At 56.9% G+C, this 18,190-nt stretch overlaps 1 protein-coding gene across 1 annotated transcript in view; it reads left to right on the plus strand.

The window, feature by feature from the left end:
- Positions 1 to 309: 309 nt before the first annotated feature.
- Positions 310 to 18,190, plus strand: part of CUNH1orf174 (chromosome unknown C1orf174 homolog) — a 28,507-nt gene continuing 10,626 nt past the window's right edge. The window contains exons 1-2 of the mRNA XM_089654085.1: positions 310 to 454; positions 13,880 to 14,002. Of these exons, the coding sequence (XP_089510211.1) occupies positions 440 to 454; positions 13,880 to 14,002 (138 nt within the window). The 5' untranslated portion in view covers positions 310 to 439. The remainder of the gene's footprint in view (positions 455 to 13,879; positions 14,003 to 18,190) is intronic.

Here is an 18,190-nt window from a genome sequence, read left to right on the forward strand (position 1 = left end):
TATAATCTTTTCCACAGAAATGGAGTTCTGAGTTCTGCTAATAATATTACATGCTTTTGTTTTGCAGTTTTATGCCTTATGAAGACATTTTCCTCTCTTGTCACTCATCCTGCCACCCTCTCCCGGCACCGGACACATTCTACACACACGACTCTGTTTGTACACGCTGAACCTCCCGGCCAACAAGGGGGTCAGTTTAGCCCTTGCCAGGTTTAATCATGGCTTCCCGGCCTCTCCTCGCGCGTTGCGTGCTTTGCCTGACAGGGAGCGCCGCCCTTCTCCAAGATGGCCGCCCCGCCGGCGCGTCTCTAGGAGACCGCGGGGTGACGTCAGACGCAGGCTGGCTCCCCGGGTGACGCTGGTAGAAAGTTTGCAGGGAGGGGCCGGCGGGGGGAAAGTTTTTGGAGAGTTTTTGGCGGCGGAGAGCCGGAGAGAGTCCATGAAGAAAAGGAAGGTGAGGGGGGAGGGGAGTCACGAAACGAATCTAGAGTAAGGGGGGGAGGGGAGGTAAGTGGTACCTACCTTCAATATAACACACTGGGTGACGAATGAGGAGCGTAGGAGACCGGGGTGACGGATGAGGAGCGGAGGAGACCGGGGTGACGGATGAGGAGCGGAGGAGACAGGGTGACAGATGAGGAGCAGAGGAGACCGGGGTGACGGATGAGGAGCGGAGGAGACGGGGTGACGGATGAGGAGCGGAGGAGACGGGGTGACGGATGAGGAGCGGAGGAGACGGGGTGACGGATGAGGAGCGGAGGAGACGGGGTGACGGATGAGGAGCGGAGGAGACAGGGTGACGGATGAGGAGCGGAGGAGACGGGGTGACGGATGAGGAGCGGAGGAGACAGGGTGACAGATGAGTGGGGTGGCTGATGAGTGGAGGAGACCGGGGTGACTGAGGAGACCGGGGTGACGGCTGAGGAGCGGAGGAGACAGGGTGACAGATGAGTGGGGTGACGATGAGTGGAGGAGACCGGGGTGACGGATGAGGAGCGGAGGAGACAGGGTGACAGATGAGTGGGGTGACGGATGAGTGGAGGAGACCGGGGTGACTGAGGAGATGGGGTGACGGCTGAGGAGCGGAGGAGACCGGGGTGACTGAGGAGATGGGGTGACGGCTGAGGAGCGGAGGAGACCGGGGTGACAGATGAGGAGCGGAGGAGACCGGGGTGACGGATGAGGAGCGGAGGAGACCGGGGTGACGGATGAGGAGCAGAGGAGATGGATGAGGAGACGGTGACAGATGAGCGGAGGAGACCGGGGTGACAGATGAGGAGCGGAGGAGACGGGATGACTGAGGAGATGGGGTGACGGATGAGGAGCGGAGGAGACCGGGGTGACGGATGAGGAGCGGAGGAGACCGGGGTGACGGATGAGGAGCGGAGGAGACCGGGGTGACGGCTGAGGAGCGGAGGAGACCGGGGTGACGGCTGAGGAGCGGAGGAGACCGGGGTGACGGATGAGGAGCGGAGGAGACCGGGGTGACGGATGAGGAGCAGAGGAGATGGATGAGGAGACGGTGACAGATGAGCGGAGGAGACCGGGGTGACAGATGAGGAGCGGAGGAGACGGGATGACTGAGGAGATGGGGTGACGGATGAGGAGCGGAGGAGACCGGGGTGACGGATGAGGAGCGGAGGAGACCGGGGTGACGGATGAGGAGCGGAGGAGACCGGGGTGACGGATGAGGAGCGGAGGAGACCGGGGTGACGGATGAGGAGCGGAGGAGACCGGGGTGACGCATGAGGAGCGGAGGAGATGGGGTGACGGATGAGCAGAAGAGGAGATGGATGAGGAGACGGTGACAGATGAGCGGAGGAGACCGGGGTGACGGATGAGGAGCGGAGGAGACGGGATGACTGAGGAGATGGGGTGACGGATGAGGAGCGGAGGAGACCGGGGTGACGGATGAGGAGCGGAGGAGACCGGGGTGACGGATGAGGAGCGGAGGAGACCGGGGTGACGGATGAGGAGCGGAGGAGACCGGGGTGACGGATGAGGAGCGGAGGAGACCAGGGTGACGGATGAGGAGCAGAGGAGACAGGGGTGATGGATGGGGTGACGGATGAGGAGCAGAGGAGACCAGGTTGACGGATGAGGAGCGGGGTTGAAGCATGAGGAGCGGAGGAGGTGGGGTGACAGATGAGGAGACCAGGGTGACAGATGAGGAGCAGAGGAGACGGGTGATGGATGGGGTGACGGATGAGGAGCAGAGGAGACCAGGTTGACGGATGAGGAGCGGGGTTGAAGCATGAGGAGCGGAGGAGGTGGGGTGACAGATGAGGAGACCGGGGTGACGGATGAGGAGCGGAGGAGACGGGGTGACTGAGGAGATGGGGTGACGGATGAGGAGCGGAGGAGACCGGGGTGACGGATGAGGAGCGGAGGAGACCGGGGTGACGGATGAGGAGCGGAGGAGACCGGGGTGACGGATGAGGAGCGGAGGAGACCGGGGTGACGGATGAGGAGCGAAGGAGACCGGGGTGACGGATGAGGAGCGGAGGAGACCGGGGTGACGGATGAGGAGCGGAGGAGACCGGGGTGACGGATGAGGAGCGGAGGAGACCGGGGTGATGGATGGGGTGACGGATGAGGAGCGGAGGAGACCAGGGTGACGGATGAGGAGCAGAGGAGACAGGGGTGATGGATGGGGTGACGGATGAGGAGCAGAGGAGACCAGGTTGACGGATGAGGAGCGGGGTTGAAGCATGAGGAGCGGAGGAGGTGGGGTGACAGATGAGGAGACCAGGGTGACAGATGAGGAGCAGAGGAGACGGGTGATGGATGGGGTGACGGATGAGGAGCGGAGGAGACCGGGGTGACGGATGAGGAGCGGAGGAGACCGGGGTGACGGATGAGGAGCGGAGGAGACCGGAGTGACGGATGAGGAGCGGAGGAGACCGGGGTGATGGATGGGGTGACGGATGAGGAGCAGAGGAGACCAGGTTGACGGATGAGGTGCGGAGGAAACTGGGGTGACGGATGAGGAGCGGAGGAGGCGGGTTGAAGCATGAGGAGCGGAGGAGGTGGGGTGACAGATGAGGAGCAGAGGAGATGGATGAGGAGACGGTGACAGATGAGCGGAGGAGACCGGGGTGACAGATGAGGAGCGGAGGAGACGGGATGACTGAGGAGATGGGGTGACGGATGAGGAGCGGAGGAGACCGGGGTGACGGATGAGGAGCGGAGGAGACCGGGGTGACGGATGAGGAGCGGAGGAGACCGGGGTGACGGATGAGGAGCGGAGGAGACCGGGGTGACGGATGAGGAGCGGAGGAGACCGGGGTGACGGATGAGGAGCGGAGGAGACCGGGGTGACGCATGAGGAGCGGAGGAGATGGGGTGACGGATGAGCAGAAGAGGAGATGGATGAGGAGACGGTGACAGATGAGCGGAGGAGACCGGGGTGACAGATGAGGAGCGGAGGAGACGGGATGACTGAGGAGATGGGGTGACGGATGAGGAGCGGAGGAGACCGGGGTGACGGATGAGGAGCGGAGGAGACCGGGGTGACGGATGAGGAGCGGAGGAGACCGGGGTGACGGATGAGGAGCGGAGGAGACCGGGGTGACGGATGAGGAGCGGAGGAGACCGGGGTGACGGATGAGGAGCGGAGGAGACCGGGGTGACGGATGAGGAGCGGAGGAGACCAGGGTGACGGATGAGGAGCAGAGGAGACAGGGGTGATGGATGGGGTGACGGATGAGGAGCAGAGGAGACCAGGTTGACGGATGAGGAGCGGAGGAGGTGGGGTGACAGATGAGGAGACCAGGGTGACAGATGAGGAGCAGAGGAGACGGGTGATGGATGGGGTGACGGATGAGGAGCAGAGGAGACCAGGTTGACGGATGAGGAGCGGGGTTGAAGCATGAGGAGCGGAGGAGGTGGGGTGACAGATGAGGAGACCGGGGTGACGGATGAGGAGCGGAGGAGACGGGGTGACTGAGGAGATGGGGTGACGGATGAGGAGCGGAGGAGACCGGGGTGACGGATGAGGAGCGGAGGAGACCGGGGTGACGGATGAGGAGCGGAGGAGACCGGGGTGACGGATGAGGAGCGGAGGAGACCGGGGTGATGGATGGGGTGACGGATGAGGAGCGGAGGAGACCAGGGTGACGGATGAGGAGCAGAGGAGACAGGGGTGATGGATGGGGTGACGGATGAGGAGCAGAGGAGACCAGGTTGACGGATGAGGAGCGGGGTTGAAGCATGAGGAGCGGAGGAGGTGGGGTGACAGATGAGGAGACCAGGGTGACAGATGAGGAGCAGAGGAGACGGGTGATGGATGGGGTGACGGATGAGGAGCGGAGGAGACCGGGGTGACGGATGAGGAGCGGAGGAGACCGGGGTGACGGATGAGGAGCGGAGGAGACCGGGGTGACGGATGAGGAGCGGAGGAGACCGGGGTGACGGATGAGGAGCGGAGGAGACCGGGGTGACGGATGAGGAGCAGAGGAGACAGGGGTGATGGATGGGGTGACGGATGAGGAGCAGAGGAGACCAGGTTGACGGATGAGGAGCGGGGTTGAAGCATGAGGAGCGGAGGAGGTGGGGTGACAGATGAGGAGACCAGGGTGACAGATGAGGAGCAGAGGAGACGGGTGATGGATGGGGTGACGGATGAGGAGCAGAGGAGACCAGGTTGACGGATGAGGAGCGGGGTTGAAGCATGAGGAGCGGAGGAGGTGGGGTGACAGATGAGGAGACCGGGGTGACGGATGAGGAGCGGAGGAGACGGGGTGACTGAGGAGATGGGGTGACGGATGAGGAGCGGAGGAGACCGGGGTGACGGATGAGGAGCGGAGGAGACCGGGGTGACGGATGAGGAGCGGAGGAGACCGGGGTGACGGATGAGGAGCGGAGGAGACCGGGGTGACGGATGAGGAGCGGAGGAGACCGGGGTGACGGATGGGGTGACGGATGAGGAGCGGAGGAGACCAGGGTGACGGATGAGGAGCAGAGGAGACAGGGGTGATGGATAGGGTGACGGATGAGGAGCAGAGGAGACCAGGTTGACGGATGAGGAGCGGGGTTGAAGCATGAGGAGCGGAGGAGGTGGGGTGACAGATGAGGAGACCAGGGTGACAGATGAGGAGCAGAGGAGACGGGTGATGGATGGGGTGACGGATGAGGAGCGGAGGAGACCGGGGTGACGGATGAGGAGCGGAGGAGACCGGGGTGACGGATGAGGAGCGGAGGAGACCGGGGTGACGGATGAGGAGCGGAGGAGACCGGGGTGACGGATGAGGAGCGGAGGAGACCGGGGTGACGGATGAGGAGCGGAGGAGACCGGGGTGACGCATGAGGAGCGGAGGAGATGGGGTGACGGATGAGGAGCAGAGGAAACGGCGTGACAGACGAGTTGATGAAATATGGAGGGGATGTGGAGTATGGAAGGGCTGGGTTGACGGATGAGGTATGGAGGACATGGGTTGACGGATGAGGTATGGTGAAGATGGGGTGACGGGTGAGGTGTGGAGGTGACGGATGAGGTATGGAGGAGATGGGGTGACGAATCAAATGATGGAGTATTGAGGAGATGGGGGTGGAGTATGATGTGGGCGGGGTGACAGATGACCTGGTGAAGAATGGAGTGGTTACAGTGAACTAGAGGAGGAGGAGCTGGTGGAGTCTGAAGTGATTATTTGTGATCTTCGGAGGTATGGAGGGAATGAGATGACACATGAGTTGAAGTATGATGGAGATGGGGTGATGGATGACCTGTTGGAGTATGGAGGATATGGGGTGACTGAATAGCTGGTGGGAGTAGTGGTTGGGGGAGATGAGGTGACAGATGAGATGGGATGATGGATGAGGTGGTGGAGAATGGGGGGGGGGCTATGGAGGGTATTAGATGATGACTGGAATATGAAGTGGGCAGTACGACATGTGAGCTGTTGGAGTGTGATTTGGGCAGTGTTGGATGAGGTGGTGGAGTGTGATTTGGGCAGTGTTGGATGAGGTGGTGGAGTGTGATTTGGGCAGTGTTGGATGAGGTGGTGGAGTGTGATTTGGGCAGTGTTGGATGAGGTGGTGGAGTGTGATTTGGGCAGAGCGTTGGATGAGGTGGTGGAGTGTGATTTGGGCAGTGTTGGATGAGGTGGTGGAGTGTGATTTGGGCAGTGTTGGATGAGGTGGTGGAGTGTGATTTGGGCAGAGCGTTGGATGAGGTGGTGGAGTGTGATTTGGGCAGTGTTGGATGAGGTGGTGGAGTGTGATTTGGGCAGAGCGTTGGATGAGGTGGTGGAGTGTGATTTGGGCAGTGTTGGATGAGGTGGTGGAGTGTGATTTGGGCAGTGTTGGATGAGGTGGTGGAGTGTGATTTGGGCAGTGTTGGATGAGGTGGTGGAGTGTGATTTGGGCAGTGTTGGATGAGGTGGTGGAGTGTGATTTGGGCAGTGTTGGATGAGGTGGTGGAGTGTGATTTGGGCAGAGCGTTGGATGAGGTGGTGGAGTGTGATTTGGGCAGAGTGTTGGATGAGGTGGTGGAGTGTGATTTGGGCAGAGCGTTGGATGAGGTGGTGGAGTGTGATTTGGGCAGAGCGTTGGATGAGGTGGTGGAGTGTGATTTGGGCAGAGTGTTGGATGAGGTGGTGGAGTGTGATTTGGGCAGTGTTGGATGAGGTGGTGGAGTGTGATTTGGGCAGAGCGTTGGATGAGGTGGTGGAGTGTGATTTGGGCAGTGTTGGATGAGGTGGTGGAGTGTGATTTGGGCAGAGGGTTGGATGAGGTGGTGGAGTGTGATTTGGGCAGAGGGTTGGATGAGGTGGTGGAGTGTGATTTGGGCAGAGCGTTGGATGAGGTGGTGGAGTGTGATTTGGGCAGAGCGTTGGATGAGGTGGTGGAGTGTGGTTTGGGCAGAGCGTTGGATGAGGTGATGGCTGATCTGGTGTAGTGACAGATGTGCTGGGGGAGTGTGGAAGGGATGGGATGATGGATGATCTGAGGGAGTATGGAGGGGATGGAGTGACGGTTGAGCTGTTGAAGAATGGAGTGGATCGATCTTCATATGATGAGTTGGTGGAGTTTGGAGTGGATCGATCTTCATATGATGAGTTGGTGGAGTTTGGAGTGGATCGATCTTCATATGATGAGTTGGTGGAGTTTGGAGTGGATCGATCTTCATATGATGAGTTGGTGGAGTTTGGAGTGGATCGATCTTCATATGATCATCTGGTGGAGTTTGGAGTGGATCGATCTTCATATGATCATCTGGTGGAGTTTGGAGTGGATCGATCTTCATATGATGAGTTGGTGGAGTTTGGAGTGGATCGATCTTCATATGATCATCTGGTGGAGTTTGGAGTGGATCGATCTTCATATGATCATCTGGTGGAGTTTGGAGTGGATCGATCTTCATATGATCATCTGGTGGAGTATAGTCCAGTAGGAGAACTGCTGGAAGCTGGTGGGGCCAATGTGCAGCTTGAGGACACTTCTGAGTGTCATGGGGTTATATTGATGGTTTGTTTGGTGGTAACATAGAGTACTCTTCAGGGTAAGAGGATAATTGGAGACAGAAGGCTTTTAGTTGAGCGGAGGGGTAATTGAGTTGGTGGAGTATGGATGAGTTATCTAGGTAATAGAGAAATCTGTAGGGTTCTGGGTGAATTAAAAGCCTAATGGAGGAGTTGGTGGGGTATAAACATTGGGGTAATGGAGGAGTTGGTTGGGTATGAATATTGGGGTAATGGAGGAGTTGGTTGGGTATGAATATTGGGGTAATGGAGGAGTTGGCGGGGTATAAACATTGGGGTAATGGAGAAGATTTTGGGGTATAAACATTGGGGTAATGGAGGAGATTTTGAGGTATAAACATTGGGGTAATGGAGGATTCGGTGGGGTATCAACATTGGGGTAATGGAGGAGTTGGTGAGGTATAAACATTGGGGTAATGGATGAGTCGGTGGGGTATAAACATTGGGGTAATGGATGAGTCGGTGGGGTATAAACATTGGGGTAATGGAGGAGTTGGTGGGGTATGAATATTGGGGTAATGGAGGAGTTGGTGGGGTATGAATATTGGGGTAATGGAGGAGATTTTGGGGTATAAACATTGGGGTAATGGAGAAGATTTTGGGGTATAAACATTGGGGTGATGGAGGATTCGGTGGGGTATCAACATTGGGGTAATGGCGGAGTTGGTGGGGTATAAACATTGGGGTAATGGAGGTGTTGGTGGGGTATAAACATTGGGGTAATGGAGGAGTTGGTTGGGTATGAATATTGGGGTAATGGAGGAGTTGGTGGGGTATGAATATTGGGGTGATGGAGGAGTTGGTGGGGTATGAATATTGGGGTGATGGAGGAGTTGGTGGGGTATAAACATTGGGGTAATGGAGGAGTTGGTTGGGTATGAATATTGGGGTAATGGAGGAGTTGGTTGGGTATGAATATTGGGGTAATGGAGGAGTTGGCGGGGTATGAATATTGGGGTAATGGAGGAGTTGGTGGGGTATGAATATTGGGGAGATGGAGGAGTCGGTGGGGTATAAACATTGGGGTAATGGAGGAGTTGGTTGGGTATGAATATTGGGGTAATGGAGGAGTTGGTGGGGTATGAATATTGGGGTAATGGAGGAGTTGGTGGGGTATGAACATTGGGGTGATGGAGGAGTTGGTGGGGTATGAATATTGGGGTAATGGAGGAGTTGGTGGGGTATGAACATTGGGGTGATGGAGGAGTTGGTGGGGTATGAACATTGGGGTGATGGAGGAGTTGGTGGGGTATGAATATTGGGGTAATGGAGGAGTTGGTTGGGTATGAACATTGGGGTAATGGAGGAGTTGGTGGGGTATGAATATTGGGGTAATGGAGGAGTTGGTGGGGTATGAATATTGGGGTAATGGAGGAGTTGGTGGGGTATGAATATTGGGGTAATGGAGGAGTTGGTGGGGTATGAACATTGGGGTGATGGAGGAGTTGGTGGGGTATGAACATTGGGGTGATGGAGGAGTTGGTGGGGTATGAATATTGGGGTAATGGAGGAGTTGGTTGGGTATGAACATTGGGGTAATGGAGGAGTTGGTTGGGTATGAACATTGGGGTAATGGAGGAGTTGGTGGGGTATGAACATTGGGGTAATGGAGGAGTTGGTTGGGTATGAATATTGGGGTAATGGAGGAGTTGGTGGGGTATGAATATTGGAGTGATGGAGGAGTTGGTGGGGTATGAACATTGGGGTGATGGAGGAGTTGGTGGGGTATGAATATTGGGGTAATGGAGGAGTTGGTGGGGTTGATGGTGAGTAAAGGCAGTAATGTGGTTGTTGGGGTACGGAGTAAGTTGAGGAGGAGTTGGTGATGTTGATGGGGTAATAGAGGTTCTGGTGACATCCATCTAGAATGGTTGGTAGTCGTCGTGTCGGGGGAGTATGGAGCTGAGGTGGTAATAGTAATACCCCAGAGTGGTGGTTTGTAGTCGCCAATCTCAGATACGACGATCGATGACGTTAGACGGTTCAGGGAAAAATGAGAAATCTGAGTGATGTGCATTACCACCACCTCGGTGTCTTCTGCCCCACCGTCTGAAGAACGAGGATCTCCTTCCATGGCCTCCTGGTTCCAGTATGAACTGGGAGAGGGTGGTCTTTCTTTCACACCTCAGTACTCTATGGTTTCCATAGCGACGTTCCGGAATGTAGTGGAAGCGGAGTGCGTGTCCTGTGATCCTGCGGTGCTCGGTGGTGCTGAATGGACAGTGACGGCTGTAATCTGCAGTCAGTGGATTTCCCTCCACAGAGCAGACGGCAGAGTCGTCCTGTATATCCCGGCAGAGCAGGGGCGGACTGACAACTCATGGGGCCCCCGGGCAATAGGGGACCATGGGGCCCCTGTGTCCTTGCCCACACTCAAACCACACCCAAAAAAACCTATGAAAAAGGTACCAGGGGCATCTCATGGGGCCCCCTACTGACCCCGGGCCCTCGGGCAGTGCCAGAGTTCCCAAATGGTCAGTCCGCCCTTGCGGCAGAGTGGCCCCGTGGACCCCGGCAGAGTGGCCCCGTGGACCCCGGCAGAGTGGCCTTGTGTACCCCGGCAGAGTGGCCCCGTGTACCCGGCACTGCCCTTCTCAAAGGTTTGCTGTTCGCTGTGTTTTCATCTGCTCTGCATCTCTGATGGAATTCCGGAATCCTTCTACACATCTCTTTAGCGCTCTCCTAGAAATTATACATTTTTATGTCGTATCCCAAATACTTTACACCCCCCTTTCCTGCCACCGGAACCTTTCAAATCATTTTCTGATGTGGAGGAACCCCGGCTCTGTGCTGACACCTTTCTGTCAGAACCACCATTCACTTTTTCAGCAATTTGAGCTCCTGTAGCTCTTCTGTTGGTTCGGCCTACATGGGCCAGCCTTCCCTCCCCACCTCCATCAGTGAGCCTTCCCTCCCCACCTCCATCAGTGAGCCTTCCCTCCCCACCTCCATCAGTGAGCCTTCCCTCCCCACCTCCATCAGTGAGCCTTCCCTCCCCACCTCCATCAGTGAGCCTTCCCTCCCCACCTCCATCAGTGAGCCTTCCCTCCCCACCTCCATCAGTGAGCCTTCCCTCCCCACCTCCATCAGTGAGCCTTCCCTCCCCACCTCCATCAGTGAGCCTTCCCTCCCCACCTCCATCAGTGAGCCTTCCCTCCCCACCTCCATCAGTGAGCCTTCCCTCCCCACCTCCATCAGTGAGCCTTCCCTCCCCAGCTCCATCAGTGAGCCTTCCCTCCCCAGCTCCATCAGTGAGCCTTCCCTGCCCAGCTCCATCAGTGAGCCTTCCCTCCCCACCTCCATCAGTAACCACCAATGACCCAGTGTCACTGGAAGCCATGCATGCCCATGCCATCACACTGCCTCTACCATGTCTCACAGATGATGTTGTGTGCTTTGGATCATGAGCTGGTCCAAGCCTTCTCCACACTTTCTTCTTCCCATCATTATGGTACAGATTCATCTTAGCTTCATCCTTCTGACCCCTCTGTATTTGCACCTCGTGGTGACCCCTCTGTATTTGCACCTCGTGGTGACCCCTCTGTATTTGCACCTCGTGGTGACCCCTCTGTATTTGCACCTCGTGGTGACCCCACAGTATTTGCACCTCGTGGTGACCCCTCTGTATTTGCACCTCGTGGTGACCCCTCTGTATTTGCTCTCGTGAAGTCTCCTCTTGATTGTAGACTGACAATGACACGCCCACCTCCTGGAGAGTGTCCTTCACTGGTCTGGATGATGTGAATGGGTTTCCTTTACCATAGAGAGGATCCTGCGATCACCCACCACTGTTGTCTCCCGTGGACCTCCACGCCTTGTCATGTTGCTGAGCTCACCAGTGCGTTCTTCTTTCCTCAGAATGGACTGAACTGGTGATTTGGCCTCCTAATGTTGCTGCGATCTCTCGTATTGTGTGGATTTCTGGATTTGTGTCGTTTTTGAACCCTTACAATGGCCGGTGTCACTTGCATGGACGGATCCTCTGGATGCATGATGGAGGTTCACAGCAATAGATTCCAAATGCAAATCCCGCACTTATAATCCACTCCAGACGACCTTCTACCTGCTTCATCGATGAAGAAATAACGGAGTAGCCCACACTTGGCCATGAAACAGCTTTTGATTCAATTGTCCTATTACTTTTGGTCTCTTGAAAAAGGGGGGATGGCTACTTGTGCCGGTGTCAAAATATATATGGACCTACCTGTGTATATACATTGTATACAGTCGGGGGTCAGAATGTTATGGATGATCGGTGTATATGGGGGGGGTGTATATACATTGTATACGGGGGGGGTGTATATACATTGTATACGGGGGGGGTGTATATACATTGTATACGGGGGGGGTGTATATACATTGTATACGGGGGGGGTGTATATACATTGTATACGGGGGGGGTGTATATACATTGTATACGGGGGGGGTGTATATACATTGTATACGGGGGGGTGTATATACATTGTATACAGTCAGTGGTCAGAATGTCATGGATGATCGGTGTATATGGGGGGGGTGTATATACATATATTGGGGGATATATATATTGTATACAGTCAGTGGTCAGAATGTTATGGCTGATCGGTGTATACGGGGGGGGGGGTGTATATACATTGTATACGGGGGGGGGGGTGTATATACATTGTATACAGTCAGTGGTCAGAATGTTATGGCTGATCGGTGTATACGGGGGGGGGGGGGTGTATATACATTGTATACGGGGGGGGTGTATATACATTGTATACAGTCAGTGGTCAGAATGTTATGGCTGATCAGTGTATACGGGGGGGGGGGTGTATATACATTGTATACGGGGGGGGTGTATATACATTGTATACAGTCAGTGGTCAGAATGTTATGGCTGATCGGTGTATACGGGGGGGGGGGGGTGTATATACATTGTATACGGGGGGGGGGGTGTATATACACTGTATACGGGGGGGGTGTATATACATTGTATACAGTCAGTGGTCAGAATGTTATGGCTGATCGGTGTATACGGGGGGGGGGGGTGTATATACATTGTATACGGGGGGGGGGGTGTATATACATTGTATACAGTCAGTGGTCAGAATGTTATGGCTGATCAGTGTATACGGGGGGGGGGGGTGTATATACATTGTATACGGGGGGGGGGTGTATATACATTGTATACAGTCAGTGGTCAGAATGTTAGGATGATCAGTGTATACCGGGGGGGGGGTTGTATATTGGGGGACATATAATTGGTCGCAGGGTCACTGATAAAAGGTGTCGCTCTTTGTGATCTCCCTGTGTATTGTGACAGGTCAGGAGTTCATCCATGGAGTGCGATGGTCGGGGATCTGGCTGTGTGTTGGGGGTCAGCAGATTAGCTGATCACAATGGCAGATCCTTTGGCTCCCCTGTTTGTATTTAGCGGTTTGCTGGGCGCTCAGGTTTGGGCGGCTCCGGGCGGGATGTTTTGGCGGCTCCGGGCGGAATGTTTGAGCGGCTCCGGGCGGAATGTTTGAGCGGCTCCGGGCGGGATGTTTGAGCGGCTCCGGGCGGGATGTTTGAGCGGCTCCGGGCGGGATGTTTGAGCGGCTCCGGGCGGGATGTTTGAGCGGCTCCGGGCGGGATGTTTGGGCGGCTCCGGGCGGGATGTTTTGGCGGCTCCGGGCGGAATGTTTGGGCGGCTCCGGGCGGAATGTTTGAGCGGCTCCGGGCGGGATGTTTGAGCGGCTCCGGGCGGGATGTTTGAGCGGCTCCGGGCGGGATGTTTGAGCGGCTCCGGGCGGGATGTTTGGGCGGCTCCGGGCGGGATGTTTGGGCGGCTCCGGGCGGGATGTTTGGGCGGCTCCGGGCGGGATGTTTTGGCGGCTCCGGGCGGGATGTTTTGGCGGCTCCGGGCGGGATGTTTGAGCGGCTCCGGGCGGGATGTTTGGGCGGCTCCGGGCGGGATGTTTGGGCGGCTCCGGGCGGGATGTTTGGGCGGCTCCGGGCGGGATGTTTGGGCGGCTCCGGGCGGGATGTTTGGGCGGCTCCGGGCGGGATGTTTGGGCGGCTCCGGGCGGGATGTTTTGGCGGCTCCGGGCGGGATGTTTTGGCGGCTCCGGGCGGGATGTTTTGGCGGCTCCGGGCGGGATGTTTTGGCGGCTCCGGGCGGGATGTTTTGGCGGCTCCGGGCGGGATGTTTGGGCGGCTCCGGGCGGGATGTTTGGGCGGCTCCGGGCGGGATGTTTGGGCGGCTCCGGGCGGGATGTTTGGGCGGCTTGTGGCTGCTGTCCAATGATCATGGCCGCCCGTAGAGAAGAGCGCAGCACTGCGGCCTGTAGCTGCCCCTCCGTTCTCCATGTTACAGGCGCACACTGTGCTGTACTCCGGACGGAGTCGATCGATCCTTCGGTGGGGTAACTCCTGAACATGTTTCCTTTCAGCTGACAGAGGCGGTGCGATGCTCGGCGCGCCAGAAGGCCAGAAATCCCTCCAAAGAGCAGAACTCCTCCGACAGCGAAGCCGAATCCCGTCCATCTGACAAGACTGCTACAGGAGGGTGCATGGTGAGTGCAGGGGGGGGGGGGGGATGGGGTGCATGGTGAGTGCAGTGAGGGGGGGGGATGGGGTGCATGGTGAGTGCAGTGGGGGGGGGGGATGGGGTGCATGGTGAGTGCAGTGGGGGAGGGGGATGGGGTGCATGGTGAGTGCAGTGGGGGGGGGGGGGATGGGGTGCTTGGTGAGTGCAGTGGGGGGATGGGGTGCTTGGTGAGTGCAGTGGGGGGATGGGGTGCTTGGTGAGTGCAGTGGGGAGGATGGGGTGCTTGGTGAGTGCAGTGGGGAGGATGGGGTGCATGGTGAGTGCAGTGGGGGGATGGGGTGCTTGGTGAGTGCAGTGGGGGGAGCTGCATGGTGAGTGGAGGGGGGGGGGGGTCATGGATCTCGGTCTCCAATTTACAGTGAACCTGTCAGAATCTTTTAGATGGCTTACCTTTTAAAGTTGAGCTATAAGTCCAGTGAGGTGCAGGCGGGGCCGTGGATGGGAAGGGGGGGGGGTATCACCGGTACCCCTGCGTGCGGCCAAGGCAGCTGGGTGAATCAGGTGTGGACAGGGAGGGTGATCTGCATGACGGGGGGGGATGCTGTTACTGGTACCGATCCCCTGTATGTCTCTCCCTGCAGCAGCTGAGAGCCGGCTTCTTTTCCTCTCCCTCTTGCTGGCTCTCAGCTGCTGCAGGGAGAGACATACAGGGGATCGGTTCCAGTAATTGCCCCCTCGCTGTGCCAATCACCCTCCCTGTTACACCATGGGGGCCAGGACTAGGGGAAAACGTATGGTGTAACAGGGAGGGAGATTGGCACAGCCAGGGGGGGGGGAGGGGGAATTACTGGTACCGATCCCCTGTATGTCTCTCTCTGCAGCAGCTGAAAGCCGGCTTCTTCTCCTCTCCCTCCCACTGGCTTTCAGCTGCTGCAGGGAGAGACATACAGGGGATCAGTTCCAGTAATCCCCCCCCCCCCCCCGGCTGTGCCAATCACCCTCCCTGTTACGCCATACATTTCCCCCTAGTCCTGACCCCCTGTGTGCCCCCCCCACCTCTTTCTGCAGTGCTGCCGGCTTCCCTCCTTCCCACCAGCAGCTGCAAGCACACAATAGGGTCCTTCAGGATGGAGAGTGGGGGAGGGGTCTGGTAATTATGTCACATTTACCTGCCCCCTTTGTTTCCTGAATGAACACAATGAGTGATCAGTACCGATCACTCACTGTGTTCATTCATAACTCAGACATAGTAAACTGTGTTTTGTTTTGTTTTTTTTTGGGGGGGGGGGGGTTGTCAGGTTGGCTGTATGGGGCCCCGTGGTTTGTAACAGCAGCCCTGGGTGCATGCCACCTCATGGACTTCCCTCTTTAACTTACTGAGCTCCGGGAGGACAGCTGTTGCTATACTCCCGGCAGTCTGACGCTGGACCTTCTGATTTTTGGGGGGGCTCTGGGAGCACAGCTATCACTATACTCCCCAGGGCCGCTGCCTCCTCACACACACAAGCCGTGTCCTCCTCTCCCTTCTGCTTCACAGGAGCCTTTGTATTTTGTGATTGGGCAGGAAGCGCTCTGTGATTGGGCGGGCAGAGGGAAGGGGCGGGCACAGCTGCTGGAGCTGAGACCAGAAGGTCCGACTGCCGGGAGTATAGCAATAGCTGTCCTCCCTGAGCTCCACAGGTTAGAGATACGTCCGCAGAGCGGCACTCAGCCCGTAGGAACCCACAAGTGTCTGAATTCCTGGAACCTTCTCCCTGCCCCTCCCCCGAACAGCACTCAGGTTCTGGGATTGGCTGCTCAGGGGCGGAGCACTGCATGGTGGCAGGAAGAGGAGTTGGTCACATGCTCTCCCCCGTACCCGGAAGTACCTGGCATTTCCAAAGGTTCTGGTTGGGTGGGATGAGGTCAGAAATCAAGGGAGGGGAGAGTGTGAATCAGGAGAACGCGCAGCGTGGCCCCGAGGAGAGAGCACAGCATGGCCCCGAGGAGAGAGCAGGGCAGGTTTTCTGGCTGTTGCCATGGCAGCCCCAAGAGTCTAGGTAGGTAGAATGGAGACTGCTGCTTTGTAATTGGAAGGAATGATGGGAGATTTCTCCCGCCTCTTCTACCTCATTGGTTGCTGCTTCCCCGAGGGATCACCTACCTCCTCTGCAACCTAACTCCCTAAATCTGCCGCAGTAACATGATGAGGACATGAATGGAAGTCACATTATAAATCAGCAATGGCCGCCTTCTCCTTCTCTCTATGCTGCACCCTAGTGGTCACGTTGGGGGTCTGATACCTGCGATAGGACACTATGCCTCCCACTGACACCAATGATGGGGCACTATTCCTCCCACTGACACCAATGATGGGGCACTATTCCTCCCACTGACACCAATGATGGGGCACTATTCCTCCCACTGACACCAATGATGGGGTACTATTCCCCCCACTGACACCAATGATGGGGCACTATTCCTCCCACTGACACCAATGATGGGGTACTATTCCTCCCACTGACACCAATGAAGGGGCACTATTCCTCCCACTGATACCAATGATGGGGCACTATTCCTCCCACTGACACCAATGATGGGGTACTATTCCTCCCACTGACACCAATGATGGGGCACTATTCCTCCCACTGATACCAATGATGGGGCACTATTCCTCCCACTGATACCAATGATGGGGCACTATTCCTCCCACTGACACCAATGATGGAGCACTATTCCTCCCACTGATACCAATGATGGGGCACTACTCCTCCCACTGATACCAATGATGGGGCACTATTCCTCCCACTGATACCAATGATGGGGCACTATTCCTCCCACTGACACCAATGATGGAGCACTATTCCTCCCACTGACACCAATGATGGGGCACTACTCCTCCCACTGACACCAATGATGGGGCACTATTCCTCCCACTGACACCAATGATGGGGCACTATTCCTCCCACTGACACCAATGACGGGGCACTATTCCTCCCACTGACACCAATGACGGGGCACTATTCCTCCCACTGACACCAATGACGGGGCACTATTCCTCCCACTGACACCAATGACGGGGCACTATTCCTCCCACTGACACCAATGACGGGGCACTATTCCTCCCACTGACACCAATGACGGGGCACTATTCCTCCCACTGACACCAATGACGGGGCACTATTCCTCCCACTGACACCAATGACGGGGCACTATTCCTCCCACTGACACCAATGACGGTGCACTATTCCTCCCACTGACACCAATGACGGGGCACTATTCCTCCCACTGACACCAATGACGGGGCACTATTCCTCCCACTGACACCAATGACGGGGCACTATTCCTCCCACTGACACCAATGATGGGGCACTATTCCTCCCACTGACACCAATGACGGGGCACTATTCCTCCCACTGACACCAATGACGGGGCACTATTCATCCCACTGACACCAATGACGGGGCACCATTCCTCCCACTGACACCAATGACGGGGCACCATTCCTCCCACTGACACCAATGACGGGGCACCATTCCTCCCACTGACACCAATGACGGGGCACCATTCCTCCCACTGACACCAATGACGGGGCACCATTCCTCCCACTGACACCAATGACGGGGCACCATTCCTCCCACTGACACCAATGACGGGGCACCATTCCTCCCACTGACACCAATGACGGGGCACCATTCAATGACGGGGCACCATTCCTCCCACTGACACCAATGACGGGGCACCATTCCTCCCACTGACACCAATGACGGGGCACCATTCCTCCCACTGACACCAATGACGGGGCACCATTCCTCCCACTGACACCAATGACGGGGCACCATTCCTCCCACTGACACCAATGACGGGGCACTATTCCTCCCACTGACACCAATGACGGGGCACTATTCCTCCCACTGACACCAATGACGGGGCACTATTCCTCCCACTGACACCAATGACGGGGCACTATTCCTCCCACTGACACCAATGATGGGGCACTATTCCTCCCACTGACACCAATGATGGGGCACTATTCCTCCCACTGACACCAATGACGGGGCACTATTCCTCCCACTGACACCAATGACGGGGCACTATTCCTCCCACTGACACCAATGACGGGGCACTATTCCTCCCACTGACACCAATGACGGGGCACTATTCCTCCCACTGACACCAATGACGGGGCACTATTCCTCCCACTGACACCAATGACGGGGCACTATTCCTCCCA

Source organism: Staurois parvus, unplaced genomic scaffold, assembly GCF_062004578.1.
Source record: "Staurois parvus isolate SC_StPar_1 unplaced genomic scaffold, SC_StPar_1.0 ptg000740l, whole genome shotgun sequence".
NCBI lineage: Eukaryota > Metazoa > Chordata > Amphibia > Anura > Ranidae > Staurois > Staurois parvus.